This window comes from Oryzias melastigma, linkage group LG8, assembly GCF_002922805.2.
Source record: "Oryzias melastigma strain HK-1 linkage group LG8, ASM292280v2, whole genome shotgun sequence".
Taxonomy (NCBI): Eukaryota; Metazoa; Chordata; class Actinopteri; order Beloniformes; family Adrianichthyidae; genus Oryzias; species Oryzias melastigma.
This window is the reverse complement of record NC_050519.1, coordinates 11,930,468-11,947,214: the sequence shown is the minus strand read 5'-3', so window position 1 is coordinate 11,947,214 and position 16,747 is coordinate 11,930,468. Positions and strand designations below refer to the sequence as shown.

Below are 16,747 nucleotides of genomic sequence, written 5' to 3'. Positions count from 1 at the left end.
ATGGCATTTTTGCATCTGCTTCTGATTAAAACTACTTAAAAAATGCATTTTAGATATATATATATATATATATATATATGTCACCCTCTATCATCAGAAAAATGTCCCCAAAACACTAAAAACACTCAAAACACAATTTTCTATTTAGTGAATATTTAAGGACTATTAGTTTATCTATATTTCACCAGAGACATGAATCTAATCTCTAATCTTGTTGCAATTTACTATTGAAAAGAGAATAAATGACTCTGATTTTGAAAGACTTGTCACCTGCAAGTCTTGCAAATATTTGTGCATAAGGTCAGAGGACAAGTTAATCAGATGATTCATAATGACTGAAAGAGATCAGAGAGAAGAGAACAGTCGTGATGATATTTTAGACTGTTTTCATGCTGAAGTCGTTAGTAATCTCATCGCTTTTCTCCTAAATCAAATTAAACTGCTTGAATTCAAAAGAAAAGACTCCTATTTTAGGCTTAATGTTCCGTGCTACATAACTTTTTTTTTTTTGCTTGTAAACATGCTTGAATGCACAACAAAGGAAAAAAGTTAGTGAAAGTTGGGTCATAAACAATGTGGAATAAAAGCGAGTCAAAGGAAAAAAAAGAACCAATACAAAGAGAGGTGAGAACATGTCTTTGAGGCTTTCCGTGCCTGTAAAGGCTTGTTTGTATAGTGTGAGAAAAAAAAATGTAAACATGTCACTTTTCTTTAGGGCCCCTTTTCTCCTGCAGGGCACAGAAAGTGATGAATCTCCTCCTCCCTTTATTAATCTTGTAAGATGTATTTAACAATTGTTTAGCTTTGTTTTTGGCTGAGATGAAAAAAACGCAGAAACAAAAAAGAAAGAGTTTAAAGACACGGACAATAAAGCTTGAGATACTAAAAAGAAAAAAAACAAGTTTGACATCTGATACAACAAATATTAAAAAACAATTTAAAAGAAAAAATATGAAGAAGAGTAATTACTTGACAAATCTCACTATAATTCCATCTCAAAATCTTCTTTTCTTTGTTTTTTGACTTGCGATTCCCCAAATCTACCCACAAGTCCCTGCCTCTTTGACTCATCCTTCCCTCTCTCGTCTCCCTCCCAGGAGGCGAGGTCTCCTGACCCTGTGTGAAAATCAGCAGCATGCATTCCACCACAGTCTGCCTGGCTCTGGGAAAATCTGACAGCATGAGACATGAGATTAAGGGACAAGAAGTGAGACTCTGCCAACTGATGTGCAAGAAAAAAAAGTAACAAATGAGACAACACGGGTAAATAAAAATATGAAATTTTGTTCTAAAAATTAATGTAGCAGAACATTAGTCTATTTCTATTCCATTTCTCAAGTCCTAAATAGATGACTCAGCATTACTGTTTATAATATTTGAGAAAATAAGACTTTAAAAGGTTTTTGCACCTATTTTAATGATTTTTTCCCAACTAGAATGGATATTTAAATAAATAAATAAAAAATCACGTTTTTTAATGAATGAAGTTTAGATTTACACCTTTAATTGAATAGGTAATAAATCCTCTTTTTTCATATATACATATAAATACATAAATTACAAATTTGTGGAATTATTTTGTAGCAAAAATCATTTGAAGCTTTGCCTTGTTTTTTTTTAAATTCAGTTTCTCATTGTTGCACCATGCTTTTCAATTTTATTTACGTCATTTCTGTATTTAGCCCTTACATTTCTTCAAAAGAAAGTCCATTTTGTTTTCTGGGACTCTAAGGGATCTTTCCTGACGAAAATGACAGACTTGTTTTACAGTAAACACTTTGGGACATTTTATTAGTTTTTGCTTGTGCGCGAGTTTAAGTCACTTAAGTCTTCAAATTTAATATTTCAACTGTGTATTTTTACCGTTGCTGTGTTTTTAACTCTGTTCCTATTTTTTGTACGGTGTTCTTGGTCTAGAAAGGTACAAATCTCAATAGGACTTCTCTGGTTAAATAAAGGTAAAAAAAAAAAAAAAAGAATAATTTTATTTTATGATCATGATTGCAGTTCTAAAAATGTGGTCTGATTTAAAAGTAAACTAAATTGAAGAATTAATGATGTTATGTATTTGAAGGGAGGCAAAAAAGTGACAAATTTGGCTGAAAGAGGATTGGAGGAGAAGGAGGGTTATCGCTGGAAGGGAACAGGTGAGGAGCAAAAAATGAGTCAAAACAGGGATAAGGACAGATCCATCACTCAGCACCCTTGATAAAATTCTCCTTTGATTTAACCGCTTGTAAGCTTTCCAAATCAAAAAGAGCACTGGTTCTGGACATAGAGTAAACAAAGCAAATGCAAAGATAAAAAAAACATTAAATATGTTTGAAAATAAGATAAAAGCAGGAGGCAAAGGATGACAGCAGCAAGTGGCCCCACCCTCTGCAGACTGAATTTTCTGGACTTGACCCTGGTGAAAGCCGTATAAGTATGGAGTTAATCAAAAGTGTGTCAGGATGACAGGCAGGGGGCCCTTCAGAGGCCCCAGTTCCACAAAGCCTGCAGTGTGAAGGAATGGTGGCAGAGAGCACCACCTGGTAGTCTGTCTGCTGGTGGCAATAAACTGGGATCAGTTCAGATGTCGGTGAACCGCCACACTTCACCGAGATGACAGGGACCTCAACTGTGGTGCCTCTTCTCCCCACACTGCAGAAGCTACCTTACAGGAAGAATATTTCCTGACGTCACATGACTGAACTTACCTCTGTAATTATGAAGAAGTCATCGCCCGGCTCTCCTTGCACCACAATCTTCTCTCCATCCTCAAACTGAACAGGCTCCAGAGCATCAGCCACGGTCAGGCGTTCCCACTTATCCAAAGACTCTGAAGTATCAGTCACATTGAGCAGGTCATTCTCACCTGGTTTGTACAGAAGCTGATGCACACACTCATTTACACAGTTTTCTAGTAAAATACTGGAATCCCATCTGAGGCTAATCCAGTCATTCATCGGGAAGCTTACATCTTAAGATCCTCCAACTACTCCCTCATGTCACGGAGGCCTATGAAGCTTAAACATTGAAACTGAGCCCTAAATCAGCTCTGCTGAGTATGGATGTGGTGACAGACGTCTGCTTTATGCTCAAGACAGTCCAGTACCCGTTACTGAAGGTAAAGTAAACAAACCAAGGCTGTCCAGTGCCTGCTGAGAGTTCAGTCTGAACCAATGTGTGGAATTTCAACAAAAGCCAATTTGGCTTGATCATTTTTAAAGCCATACAACCATTGTGCATGTGTGGAATAATGGCTTGTAATGATTTTATCATTTTAAATACATGTGTTTTTTGATGAAACTCTGGGATCATATCTGTTTTTTGGTAGTTTTTGACACATTTTAAGGAGGATCTTTCACACATTAGCTTTAGACATTAGTAAAACAAGTCTAACAGAGAAATGTACATAATACAATTGATTTTTGATTATGAAAAGTTCAGTATTTCTAAGGCGTTTCATCTCTAATTGGGATCATCTGTAATAAAAACACCCCTCATCCTCAGCTTTGTCGAGATAAAACTTCTTGGTTTCATTTGTCCAAGACAGAGGCTGGAGGCGGCGAACTACAACAGAATCTCTTTGTCTGAAACTATTGTCTCCTCGTGCGCTCAGTAACTGATCCCGGCATGTCTATTTGTGTGAATGCATAACTGTGTATGTACTTAGGATTATCTAGGATAGGTCTGCTGATTTAGAAGTGTCCAGTGTCCCCTGCAGTGGGGCCGGGGTGTCTGACGGACTCCAGATGGATGTTTTCTGTCTGGCTGCAAGCAAAAGGCTTGGAGGTGATCTTTAACGGGATGGCAAGTAACACGATACACAAATGTCCTGACTAAAGAACCTACATTTCACGCTTCACTGAACCTGCACCCACTTAGATCCCCCAGTAGCACACATGCATAGTAAACATCCAAAGAAGTGACCGCTGGGATGCTGAGGTGCATACGTGTGACTGACGAGCAACATTTGTTTTTTTTTTTCTACCTTCACTCCATCACATCAAGAGCTTGTACCCAATTTCGTGGCTATCTTAAAGATCAAAGTAAAACAAAAAACGCTCCCTTTTTCTGCCCCTCCTCCAATTCAAAGAGGCGGAGCCGAGTGGCGAGTTGAAAAGCACTTCGACGAGGAAGGCTGGTGTTTGAATTCAGGCCTCAAAAAGGGAGCCACTCGAGAGAAGGAGGTGAATGACAACAAAGCGGATCTCAGAGTTCGACTAAGAACTGAACTGAAGTGTATGTGTTTACTCACCCAGCAAATAACTCTGTACAGGGGGCACGGCCTTACTCTATACACCGCACACACGATCAAGTGGGAAGGGATGGGACGTCACTTCCAATTGCATTTGGTTTGAAATCTCTGAATGAATTTACTTGCCATCCCTCCAGATCCTGTGCAGGATGGCGTTCTCCAAATTCCAGCGCTAAAGAGGGGCTTAACCTAACCTCTGATTCTTTAATTGCTCACACAAAGAAATGGTCGAGTGTTACTGACTTAAGTGCGAACAGTGTGAGGGGATTAAGATTGTACACACAGACCTTACACAGCTATGGGCCTCGTGTGTCAACGTGTGCTTGAGTTTCCGTGGACTAATCTCAATATATGTTGATTTAAGTGCCTGCTCTCTGGACTCTTTGACCTTTTCTAATAGTACAAATAGTATATGAGAAAAAAACAGAAAAACTTGCCAGAAAAGATAATGTGGTGGCAATGTTTTACACTTGTAACTTTTCTGTAAGAGTAACTTTTTTATTTTTTCCTAACCTAATTACAGCAAATCTAATCTAAACGTTTTTGAACTGGCATTAGGCACAAGCCTGGAATAAGGTGAGGAGTGACAGTAATGAGCTTTTGAAATCCTAGTTGTGCAATATCACATTTAGGAGCTTTAGAGAGGATTATTTCAGGTAATGAAAGCACATTTTTAAAATCTAAAAAGATTAAGCATCAACTATTTTAAGTTAGGCTGGACATATTTATAGGACGTTTACCAGAGCTTTTATTTTTATCTTCCGTATGACAGACAAAGCCGCGACACATTTTGCATGAATGGAATAAAGAAATTAGATCAATTTAATGGAGGTTTAGATGCTTACCAAGAATGGAGACTTTGCTGAGGAACTCCTCGTACATCTTTCTCTTTCTTAAAGTGCTCCCCTGTAAAACAAACACATGAAACATTCAGCATCCTCCCAAATGGTATTGTTCCACTGAAAACTTCAAAAGTTCCTTATTCTGCTAATCATTATCATTAACTGAGTGTCTAAATCTTTCAGAAGTGCAGTGCTTTCTCCTCAACTTTTACTTTCATTACTGTGGAATTAGTGAGAATAACAGCTGTATTTTGAAATACAGCATAGTCATTATCATCTGAAAAGATTAAAAATAATTATCACTTTTGTAAACCTTGTAGAAATCTGCACTTGTTTTTAATCACAGAGTTAAGGATGAGAGAATTTCCATTTTTGAAGAAACTTTGCTTTAAAAAAAAGAGGATTTCTCCATTTAAATGTGATTATTTTTTAAATCAAAAAAGTATTTGCACCTACTCTGATCATCTTGTTTCTATTTTAAAAGTGGCCCCAATTGTCTTTTAATCATGATTTTGCTGTTTTGAGCTCAAATCTAAAACCCTTTGTTTTTTTCTAGGACATAGTTTCTGCAGAGCGCCAGGAGTTCATTAAAAATTCGCCTGAGTGTTGACGGAGAGCAACCTCGCCTCCTCTTTTCAACACTGTTGCCAAAGGCTCTGTTTTTACATGCTGGCTTACAGCTCCTCACACCTCTAACTTATTCCCGGTACGGCAAGAAAGTGAGGAAAATTGGAGCTATCCAGCCCGCTGCCAGCTCAGACGAGGAAAATGAAGACGTGTATGGATCTATTTGTCTGGAAGTGGATGCATAAGAATGAAATGGAGAATGTGGTCTGTACAGCTTATTTTCTATGTGACAAATATGCACTTTTTCCAAATGGCTTTTTTTCCGTCTGCCCCTGATTCACAACGATTTGAATAAATAAATGTAATTTTAAGCTTTTTCTTTGAGAACATATTAAAAAACACAATTGTCATTAGAGAGGGTCTTTAAGGTGAACATCAAGTTTGACGTACTACTTACTAGTGTGAGGGACCAATAATATACAATGCAGCTAAAGTACAAGAAAATCAGTGATTAACAAATGGCAGTTCACGGGGTCATGCTTGTGAAGGTGTGCAGCAGGGATGCAGTAATGTGCATCGCATGTGTGTCTGTGTGTGTGGCCCACCCCACCCACCAGGCAGGGGACTTTCCCCTCTCTGCCTCTTGCCATGAAAATCAGGTGCTTCCTGACAAGTCTAGGCCCAGAGGACCCCTTCCCTGACTGCATTTCATCTTCTCTGCACAGAACCCCTCACAGAGCGGGAACGTTAAGAGAAGAAGAAAAAAAATTCTGCAAGGAGAGAGGATCCTGTCCGCCCTGCGTCTGTCTTTGCATATGGAAGTGATATATGGAGGCTTGGGGTGTCTTAAGTGCAAGTCGCTGCGTCCAACTGCTGCCTCTAATTTTATATAATTTCACATTTTGTCTTAAAAGGGGAGAAAATCTTCCCAAGTGAGTCAACGTTAAGCTCAGAATTGTAAACAAGTTGATTAAAGGAATTCTGTCCTGCGCTGCTTCCATCCTGGATAAATGATTCGAGTGTGCGTCTGGATGCAGGCAGCGCATGCAGTCTGTTTTTAGTTCTGCCACTTATGCTCGGCTGCTGTCTCTGCATGAACCAAACCTGCTCATTACGTGAACAAACAGCAACACTCGAACACAGTCTCACATGTACCTTCAAATTCAGACACACATGCCCTCCACCTCCTAAAGACCTTCCACAAAGCTCACGCAGCTTAAAGGCTTACTGTGCGTACATAACAATACATTATACAGAAGGTGTGATTGATGTGACTGCAGCAGGATGGGCTCTGTGTGGCAGAGGAGTAACACGGAGGAGGGGGGGTGACTGGGACAAAAAGAATGCAAGTGATGCATTGCAACATTTTTTTTAATCAAAAACGTTGCAGTCATCATTTATGTGGTTGAGGAACATAATTTTTCTCTTTGGATTCGTCTTTATCTGCATGTCTTAATCCGTCTACGTGGGAGGGCTTGTACTCATGTGCGCCGTTTCAAACTCTCCTCTTGGCCCTATCGCTGCTCCTTCTGTGGTTAAAGATGAACCAGCCCCTGTCTGTTTGCTGTCTTTGAGATAGAATCATCAAAGGGGTTGAGGTGTGGAGCAAAGCCAGACTAAACCAACTATACCTTACGCCTCCGTCTCCCGTCCCCTTCATCTCCGTCCAAAGTGAAACACCCCCCCGCACCGCCGCCTTTGACGCTCTTAATTATTCGGTATAATTTATTCTCGTTTCCTTTTGTTGCGTGTTCTGTATGTTGACAGTGGTCTGTCAGTTGGCTAATGGCTTTGCCTGTAACTGTCAGAGTTAAAATACCACGATGACACAACAAGGTGTGTGCGGCATGACTGATGGCAACACAATAGGGGGAGCCTGTTTATCATAAGGAATGGTGCTATATTGTTTGTTCAGTGTTCTTCTGGATAAGAGGGAGCAGTGGGGAGGGTAGGTGTGAACAGTTCAAGGCAAAATTTTAATCTATAGATCTTTATGGTCCCAAGTTAACATGTAGATGACAGGTGGAGAGGTTTTGCCATCAAATATGCCGTAAAACAGGAATAAAACGTCTGATATTCTTATTTAACATCTTTATTGGTTGAAACAAACTTTTTTTTTTTTGCAGATAACACTCAAAACTCTGTCGTGGGTTTAGAAATATAGCGCGGCAGATCTTTTGAACTTTTCTACTAAGCCCCAGTAAAACATTTGTGAAGAAGTTTGGTGATATCAGGTTGGATCTCTTGGTTCCAGCCCTTTTTTTGAGGGTGGCAAAAAGAAACTAGCTCCAATTTCATTATTCAATCTTGTGTTGTGCAATAGCGACTAAATTAAACCCAAAATTTGATTACGTGTTTAATCAGTTTGCCTTGGGAACCTAGTAATCATATAAAAGCCAAAGACGTCCTCGAACATCTTTCTGCACTCAACAACAGAGAATTATCTCTCAAGATTAAATACTTAAAAATATAGGCCTCTGTAATTTTTCAAGATTGCATTTCAAAATGCGGAATAATCAGCGACTGAACGTAAAATTATACCTAATCTTGCAATATAGAGAGTAAGCAGTGATGCAAGATGTGGCAACAGGACTGAAAACAATAAAAACACACCTTCTGAGCTCCTAACTAACTCGACACAGAAAAACTCTGGCTGTAATTTTCTCAGCGAAACAAACACATATATTTAAACAAAGACAGAATTCTCATTGCACTGGCTGAAAACCCTGCCAGAATACCACACTTTAGAAAAAAAGGGTTTTACAAATCATTGACAGCAATAATTAACTACAGGTTCACATAACTGAATTCTGTTATATCCCCCCCCTTCTGCAGCTGCTGGAAGAAACGAAGGAATGAGAGCTGTAGAGTTTGAGAATCCTCTCAAAAGAAAGGTTACCCGGGCAGATTGTGCCGTCACTTTAAGTATGTGCTTAAGAGGTGACATGAGTGCTAAGCAGGCCGGCCGCCACTTTAAATTGGACAGAAAGGTCCAAAAACCAAATCTTCCTTCATCCCAGTAAGATCTGTTTGACATCAAACTGAGATTTTTACAGCTGCGACTGGCAAAGACTACAGGAAGCGGAACGATAAAGTGAAGTTTTCATCTGATCTATTCGGAAAAAGGTATTAAAAAAACATTTGGGGAAGTCACACACGGATGCCCTCACATGTACAATAATTAGTCATTCCAGTCCTGTGTTTGTCTGGAACATGACTGAGTATGCCAGCCAGGCAGAACACCTTGTGTTTCCTCTTCAAACATTTAGACATTCCTGCAAGATAAGCTCCTGGAGAGGGAAGTGTGTATGCAGCCATTAAAACTGACCCTTTCTCTCCTTTAAAGCCTTTACTTACTACTCCCCAACTCTTCATTTTTTTCCAGTTTTCATTTCAGGGCAAATATAAGGAGGCTCGAACATGGGAGGAAGAGATCTCGTTGTGTGTTTGTAGATAAGTGTTGTATTTGAAGAAAAAAAATAGAAATAATGCAACTGTTTAAGTGTTGGAGGGAGTTTTAAGTGCTTAAGTGGTGGAAAATATTTAAAGTTAAGGACTGTGAAAAAAATAGTCTTTGACAGTTTAATTCTATTGTGAATGTGGATTTCACTGCTACAAAAAAGACTGAATGATATTGTCTTTTTAGCTAGGTGTCAATTTCTTTTATCTTGCTATAAAATATGATTTCAATGTTTGTTTTCTCAAAATAATTATAGTAACTCAAGTATATTTTTTACAATGAAAAAGAAAATGAAATTGAAATAAAGAAAAAGAAAAGTCAACTTAAGGGTTATTCTTTTGGGGGGGCTAATGTACAAGTTTTACTTTTTTGTAGGATTAGTGTACAAGCTAACATTTCAAGATAATGTTACACTGAGGACAGTCATGCTTTTGCTGCCTCATTCCTACTATAAACATATCCGATTGTAGAGCTTTTGGGCTTTTTCATGTTAAATTCTCCACTGATTTTCTTTCAAAGAGAGGTCAAGTGCAGTGTTGATGGTCCACTCTGGTAATTGTACCCTATTCCTTCCTTTTGTCAAGCATTCAAGACTGTGTTTTTGCTTTGACTTTAAAAAAAATGCATGAATGGATCAGAAATTGCTGTTTTTTTAAGGAACTCTCAAAATACTTGAACTAAATCCTGGTTTTATCAATCTAATTACCCAACTTGTCATTTTTTGACGTGCTGGCTGTTTCCATTAAATCAGGGTTCCCCAATCTCCGGGCCACAAACCGGTACCGGGCCACAGACAGGGAAAAAAAATGCATACGCTAATCAGGTGTCCCCAACTCTCGGGACGAGGACCAGTACAGGTACCCTAACCCAGAACAGATTCTGCGTCTGTTGCCGCGTCCCGAGGGTTGGGGACCCATGATTTAATAAGAACACTGAGTCGGTCAAAAAACGATGAGTTGAGGACATCAAAAAGTGATGTGGGCACGAACCATACGTCCATATTTGACGAGTTGGGGGTGAGAATGTGTAGGAGTAAACATTTGGAATAAAGGAGTCTTCTGTTGTCTTGTCAGAAGAAGTCAGAACCACATGTAGACAAGGAAAAATTCCAGGAAAAATTGGAAATGTAACTATTTATTATTTTAGGTTTTCAAATTAGTCCCTTGAAATGATTGAAGTGTTGTGTATTTTAGATGCTTGATGATATTAATGAAAAAATGTATTATATTAACAGATGAAACTGATAGATAAAAAATATAAAATACCTGTCTTACTTTTTCAAATAATTTTTTTTTTTTTTTCCCCGTAGGTCACAACTTTTTTGTAGGGAACTCTTACCATGAGGATGCGCCGGTAGCTGTCGCGGTCAATCCCCCACAGCTTCAGATCAGTCTTGGCCTTGACAGTTGCAGCTCTTGGAGTCCCATAGATCAGGGCTAGTTCTCCAAAACTACCTCCTTCTCCAATGTTGGTCACCAACTCACCATTAACATACACCTATAGAGAGTGATAGAAAAGAGAAATGCTATCTGCTGTAGATCAAGCTTCATGACATCAAGAAATTGAGGGTTGATCATGTGTTTAAGTCACTCTAGTCATTCTACGTAGCATTTTCTTGCCACTTTTTTGATGCCCTCTTGATGCGTGTATTACAAACTATCTTTGAAACACATTAATCAATTTGAATATCAACTGTACTATTGATTAAACCCACATACACCCATGCATGCTGCTCTTTGGGTCAACCATCAAAACCTTTCAGACAGCACATCACAGAGGCTGCTTATGTTACAGTTTCACCTGTCAACACACTACCCACTTTTTGTTGACCTAATAACACAGAAAGACAGAGAAGAGCAGGGTTTACCTCTGCTTACTCCTGAGAACAGCTATTATTAAGAGGCAGGACAGACCACAGGGGTCTTATCTTTTACTGCTGACTGGAATAAATTCAGAACTATAGAGGAATGACCAAGCTTCTGTTGAAGGTAGGACTGAATATTTAATTGTAGCAGCAAAGTTAGGATATATCTGACAGGATTGTTATGTCCATTTTATCGTATGTGCAAGCAAGACAATTTTGGTTTAAATGAGTAATCAAAGATAAAAACAGGGGCAAGTGGGAGGCAAAAAGTCAAGCCTCGAACGTCACATGATGTCTTGAAGCTGTCACTTCATTTTTAGGAACAACATACTAACATGTGGCTGGCAGTAATTAACCAGCAGCAAATCAAAAAACTGGAGCTGGATGAGCATGCAGTGCATTTGTGCTTGTAGAGTTTCTCTCTGTGGGCATGCCTGTGGCTATTAAAAGTGTGTGTCTGTAAATTCAAAATACCCTGGCAACCCTAAATAATAAAGCAATAAACTTCCTCCAACAAACTAAGCACTTGTTAAGTTTCAAAGAATTTAATTGAATTATCTCATGACTTTTGGCTCATAAAATGCCAAATATAGATGACTCAATGCTACTTACAAACTACATTTTTTTCAAATCAGATAATCCAGCGTTTCAAAAATGAAAGCTTTAATATCTTTTGTGGTGAACCCGCAGGCCAAACTCTGCAAGCTCACAGTTTTGTGTGGAAGCACGGAGGATTGTTTACGTTAGTGGCAGCTTTCAGGCAATTTATGGGTTGCTGGCAGATTTACACCCCTGTCTAATGAGAGACATCTCCACACTCTAATAACCTCGGCACTGATCTTGAAGTACTTTGGTGCCAGGGCTGTGGCTGCGAGGCAGCCATTGTCTGCAGAGTTGGAAGAGTGTGGAGCTCCACGGAGGAGCATGATGTCTCTGAATTTGAGTCTTCCAGTAACTGGAGTACATGATGAAAAGGAAAAGCAGATGCAGATTCACAGCTGGCACCGCTGAGCAAAAAAACAACTTTTGATTTAACATTTTGGAAGGGAAATTAGGATAGAGGGCAAAAGGAGCATGTGCGAGTCAAACGATGTTTGCAGAAAGTTGGGTGAGTTTAAAAACCAAAATAAAGCGCATAAGATTGGAATACTGAATCTGATTTATAAAACATTCCAAGGACTAACTCAGGGTAACAAGGTCCTGAGAAAAAGTAAACATTTTACTGTAAAAAATGAGAATAGCTAAAACCACAAAACTGCCTTTCAAAATAAAAGCGTTTTACTGTTGTGAAATGAATTCCAGAGGTCATGCTTAATAAAAAGGAGGAAAAATAAAGTCACTGAGGGGAAGAAAACAGGGGTAACCTCCCATTACAAATATAGTTGTAACAGTTTGCCATTTTCCACAATATTCAGTATTTTTTACCTCAGCTACATTCATCAAATTTAAAAGTGGGATTTAAAACGCTGCAACGAAAAAACCTAAAACACTAATTATCAACAGGTCTGTGTGCTTTCAGCTAAACTAGATAGTTTGAGTCATTAGAAAAATTGCTTTATTTCCTTGTTGCTATTGTCAAGGTAGTTTTTTGGCACTATATTTATGATTTTTAAGTAGACAGTCAAGTTTTACTGCACTTTCCAAGAATTGTTGTTTATTTCTTGTGCTATCTTCTGGGTTCTAGATGACCCCACCCTTACATTAATGTGTCATCCCTCCCATAACAAAGGTGGACAAAGGTGGACAGGATTTTAAGTCTGCCACGGACCCCAGTCAAGATAAAAAATCATTGAAAAGAAAGTCTTATGGGGTCCAGATGACCCCACTTTTAATGTAAACATGCCTAGGATATCATTTCCACATAAATAAAGACATTTTCTTGACAAGTTTTTAATTACTATTTTCCAAATTTGCTTTTGCTCAAATTTTAAACACTGAAAAACTTTTTTTTAAGAATCTAGAGACAGCTGACTCTTCTAATCACATTTGAAACCATATGAACAAGGTGAACCGAGTAAATAAGAGCAACAAGATTTTATTTGTCTTTCTATCAAGTCCCCATCTCACTATTTCTGTTTCTTTTGCAAACCTACTTATGTCATCTTATCCTCCTTCTCTGTGCGTACTGCTGTAAAATGATAAGGTCGCTTCCTGTTTAGCTTTCCATCAGCTCCCGTTTTAACTCCACTTAACTCTATCGCCCTGTCAGGCCTCCTAAGACAAAAGATCTTCTCAGTTTGGAAGCCTTGAAGGAGCATTCAGTACTAAAACAGCATGTTCAGATTGTCATCAAAGTGGAACCAGACCCTAAATAAATAAAAAAAAATACATGAGGGCATTTCCACAACCTGCCCACTTTTCAGGAAGTGAAATGTTGAGTCAGGATGACCTATGAAGGCTAAGATTTACCACATGGAAGGATTGCCTATAAAAATGCCTTTAGGACAAATGAATAAAAGAGACAAACTGTAAATGAGTTGGATGGTTAAATTTTAGAAAGTCACCATTAAGTCTGTGATTTCATTCTTGCTTTCTAAGCTTTATTTTTGATGTTGTGTTCAATCAAAATCAAAGAATTGACTGCAAACTAAGAAATTTCGTGTTAATGCACCGAGCATGTTTAACTGATCTATAGAGGACTTTAGAAAATGCAAAGTGCATTTTTTTAGTACATTTATCTGTGATTCTTTTAATCTATGATTTATTATTGAAAGTGACTAAAGCGTTTGTGTGTGGGCTCATGTGAGCCCGTCACTTACATCCACTTCACCTTGGTCAATCACGTAGAAGTTGTCTCCCTCGTCGCCTAAAGGGAAGAAAGGAGGGGAGGCAGAAAACAAAGAAAAGGCATTAAAGTTAAAGCAAAATTATGTTTTGCCTGATTTATTTGAAAAAAAAAAAAAAAACTGCACACAACAAAGACTACGGGCTTTAAATTTTCCAGCATGGGCTACCAGAAGAAGGTCTTTACAGCATTAACTGCTTCTAGTTTCAGATTCTATTTCACTCCAACAGACAAAAATACATTTTATGATTCAAGGAAATGAATAGATTTATTATATAGTATCTAAAACGTTCAAAAATGTCTCAGCTTTACCCAGAATGCCTCTTAAACTGGTCATGGGAATAATTTTGTAAAATATGGTTCCCACAAAACATAAACTGCAGTGTTTATTACTTTGTGGTTTAATGGTGGAAACGCTGTAACTGAACTCGCAAACTCTTTCATCCTACTGCAATGTATATTTGAAAAAAACCTATTGATTGTTTATGAATAAAACTATTTAGAATATTTGTTTTAATTTTCTGTTTATTCATAATAAAAGCATTCATTTTAAAGTAAAAAAAACCTTAGTAAGTTACTTGGTCTAATACTAACCACCTACAGGACGCCCAAGTCAACTGATCCTTTTAATTCACAATGTAAAGAAATAAAGTTAAAAAAATAAGTTTGTAAGACATTTCTCAAAAACAGCTGCATAAAAAATGGAAATTCACCAGCAGCTAACTCTTACAATAATATGCAAAAGTAGCTTCATTCAGAGGCTCAGGTTAGTAGTAAAGCATTAGTCAAAATGACAAGTATGTGTGTCTATACGTCTTGTATGCACCGAGTTAGGATGTGTGCATCTCCTGCATTTGAGTTCACCTGACGAGTTGAAAGCCTGTGAGCACCCTGTGAGTAAAGTTCACAAGAGTTCACACGCCTAATTAATACTGAGTGGAGTGGAGGGCTCGTTAATCATACAGCTCTATTTGTCACACAAAACGCTCCTTGTCTGTCTGAAGGTCTGTCCCACTGAAGACCCCTGAGACCCATACACAAACACACTCACAACCTGCTGCAACCTGGCCTCCGCTAATTTTTCTTCTGTGCCTTTCATCTCATCTATCGCTCCTTTAGTTCCCTCTCACTATGCATGTCTTTTCTTTGGCTCTTCCTGTCTTTTATCACTTTGGTGCCCAGGCTTTTGTTTTGCACCTTTTGCTTGAGAGTGCAGGCAAATATTTGACCAGAACCTGCACACACTCATACACATACACCGTGTGGTCTTGTTTCAACAGAGACTTATAGTAGTACATTCTGCTCAGGTTCTATAGCTTCACTTAAAGAGGGCTTACATCCTCTCAGGCATTTTCTTATTTTGCACTAATTGTGTCGTATATCCAAGCTAATTTCCTGTTTGACTATTTTTCATTATTGGACCTAAATGCTGCTTATACTGTTTAGATCAATTCATTACTGTAAAACTGCTAGCCAAAATCAACTAATGATTAATAATAGGCAGCAGATTACAATCAAAAAGCATAAAAGCTCAATTTTGTATGTAATGATACAATAAATCCCCCCTTGTTTAAATGCAACAAAAGCCTTGGAGTGATAACTCCTTGTTCTGTTTAAATAAAGTCAGTAAAGCTGGATAGAGGGTTAAATTCTTTAAGTTGTAAAGCAGTCCAGACATTAGCCATGACATCAGTGCTGTATATACCACTCTCCTTAGTGTATATAACAATGGACTGTCTGGGGAAGGGGGTCTTGTAAAGCTAGCTAACCTTATTATCACCAAATTAGGACTGATATATTCCTGTATGCTGTTTTAGGAGTAGGTGGGAGATGGCTGTCCACTCACAATGATTATGTGGCCAAATCCACTATGGTTTTTAACACATTTTTTTAAAGCTAAATTTTTTCTGCAAAACTGTTCAGAGGGTTTTAACTGTGTTTGATAAAACTATGAGTGGGAGAGCTGCAAAAATGCAGCTCAGTCTGTTGGTCTGTGTTTCTTCAAAGACCAAGGAAGGCGTGAGTAAAAGTTTTGCTGACTGATAGGCAGAAGAGGGAGACGAAACCGCTAACTAAGTCTGCGGGAACCTATAAGTAAAGCAAAGAAAGCAAAGGGAGTGGTAGGAACTAAATAAACATTAATGCTGGCAGTGGCAGCCCAACAGATGTATTCTTTGAGATAAGCTTGTTCTGGATAATTGGCCAGAATGTCTTTCTAAGTGTTTCCGTGCCATTAGAGTGGGTTAGTGGTTCAAGTCCATGCAAGGACCAGGTCACTGATTTCATCGCCAACCACAAAGAAAAATTCCCCAACACCTCAGATCATGAATCAGAAAATTGTGAACGTACCTTGCTGGATCACCGTTTCCCCTGCAATGTGGGTGACTGGGAACATGGCATCAAAGATGTCACTGAGGAAAAATAAAACAAAAAACATTTTAATTAGATTTGATTCATATGGAGAACAGAAAAACATGCAAAACTCTGCAAAAGACCAAAAAACAGACATGGGAACTCTAGCTTGTGTCCAGAACTGATCAACTTCCAACCAAACACCCACTACCTGCTGGTAAAACTATCAAAAACAATGTGTGCATGTTAAGTAGACCACAAACGTTTAGTTCATCATCATTGTTAACTTAGCTTTTTTTTTGTTTTTGACATTCTCAATTTTTTTGGGGGCTAAATGTTCCAGACATATGAGAATTCTATCATTGGCAGGAAGAGATTTCAGCCACTCTGTCTGCATCTTCCCATCATAGTGGTTCGGCAACAGTGCTTCAAAAGACTTGTTTTGTTTTATTTCACCATTAAAGATTGTATCTCTGGAAGCATCTTCTTTTGAAGGCATAGAAAAAACAAACAAAATCCATTTAAGCGCTTTTTTTCAGGGGAAAAGCACTTGTTGGACGCTTGCTAATCGGCCTGTTAAATGCATGTATGCTGAGAAGATTACAGCTCCACTCTCGAATGTGTTGGGACAAGT

At 38.4% G+C, this 16,747-nt stretch overlaps 1 protein-coding gene across 3 annotated transcripts in view; it reads right to left on the bottom strand.

Moving 5' to 3' along the window:
- LOC112147004 (protein kinase, cAMP-dependent, regulatory, type I, beta) overlaps positions 1–16,747 on the bottom strand; it is a 53,305-nt gene that overhangs the window by 6,753 nt on the left and 29,805 nt on the right. For all 3 annotated transcript variants that reach the window (XM_024273115.2, XM_024273116.1, XM_024273117.2), the window contains 5 exons: positions 16,111–16,172; positions 13,736–13,782; positions 10,451–10,609; positions 5,089–5,149; positions 2,700–2,821 (listed from right to left, as the gene is read on the bottom strand). In XM_024273115.2, coding sequence (XP_024128883.1) covers positions 2,700–2,821; positions 5,089–5,149; positions 10,451–10,609; positions 13,736–13,782; positions 16,111–16,172 — 451 coding nt within the window. The remainder of the gene's footprint in view (positions 1–2,699; positions 2,822–5,088; positions 5,150–10,450; positions 10,610–13,735; positions 13,783–16,110; positions 16,173–16,747) is intronic.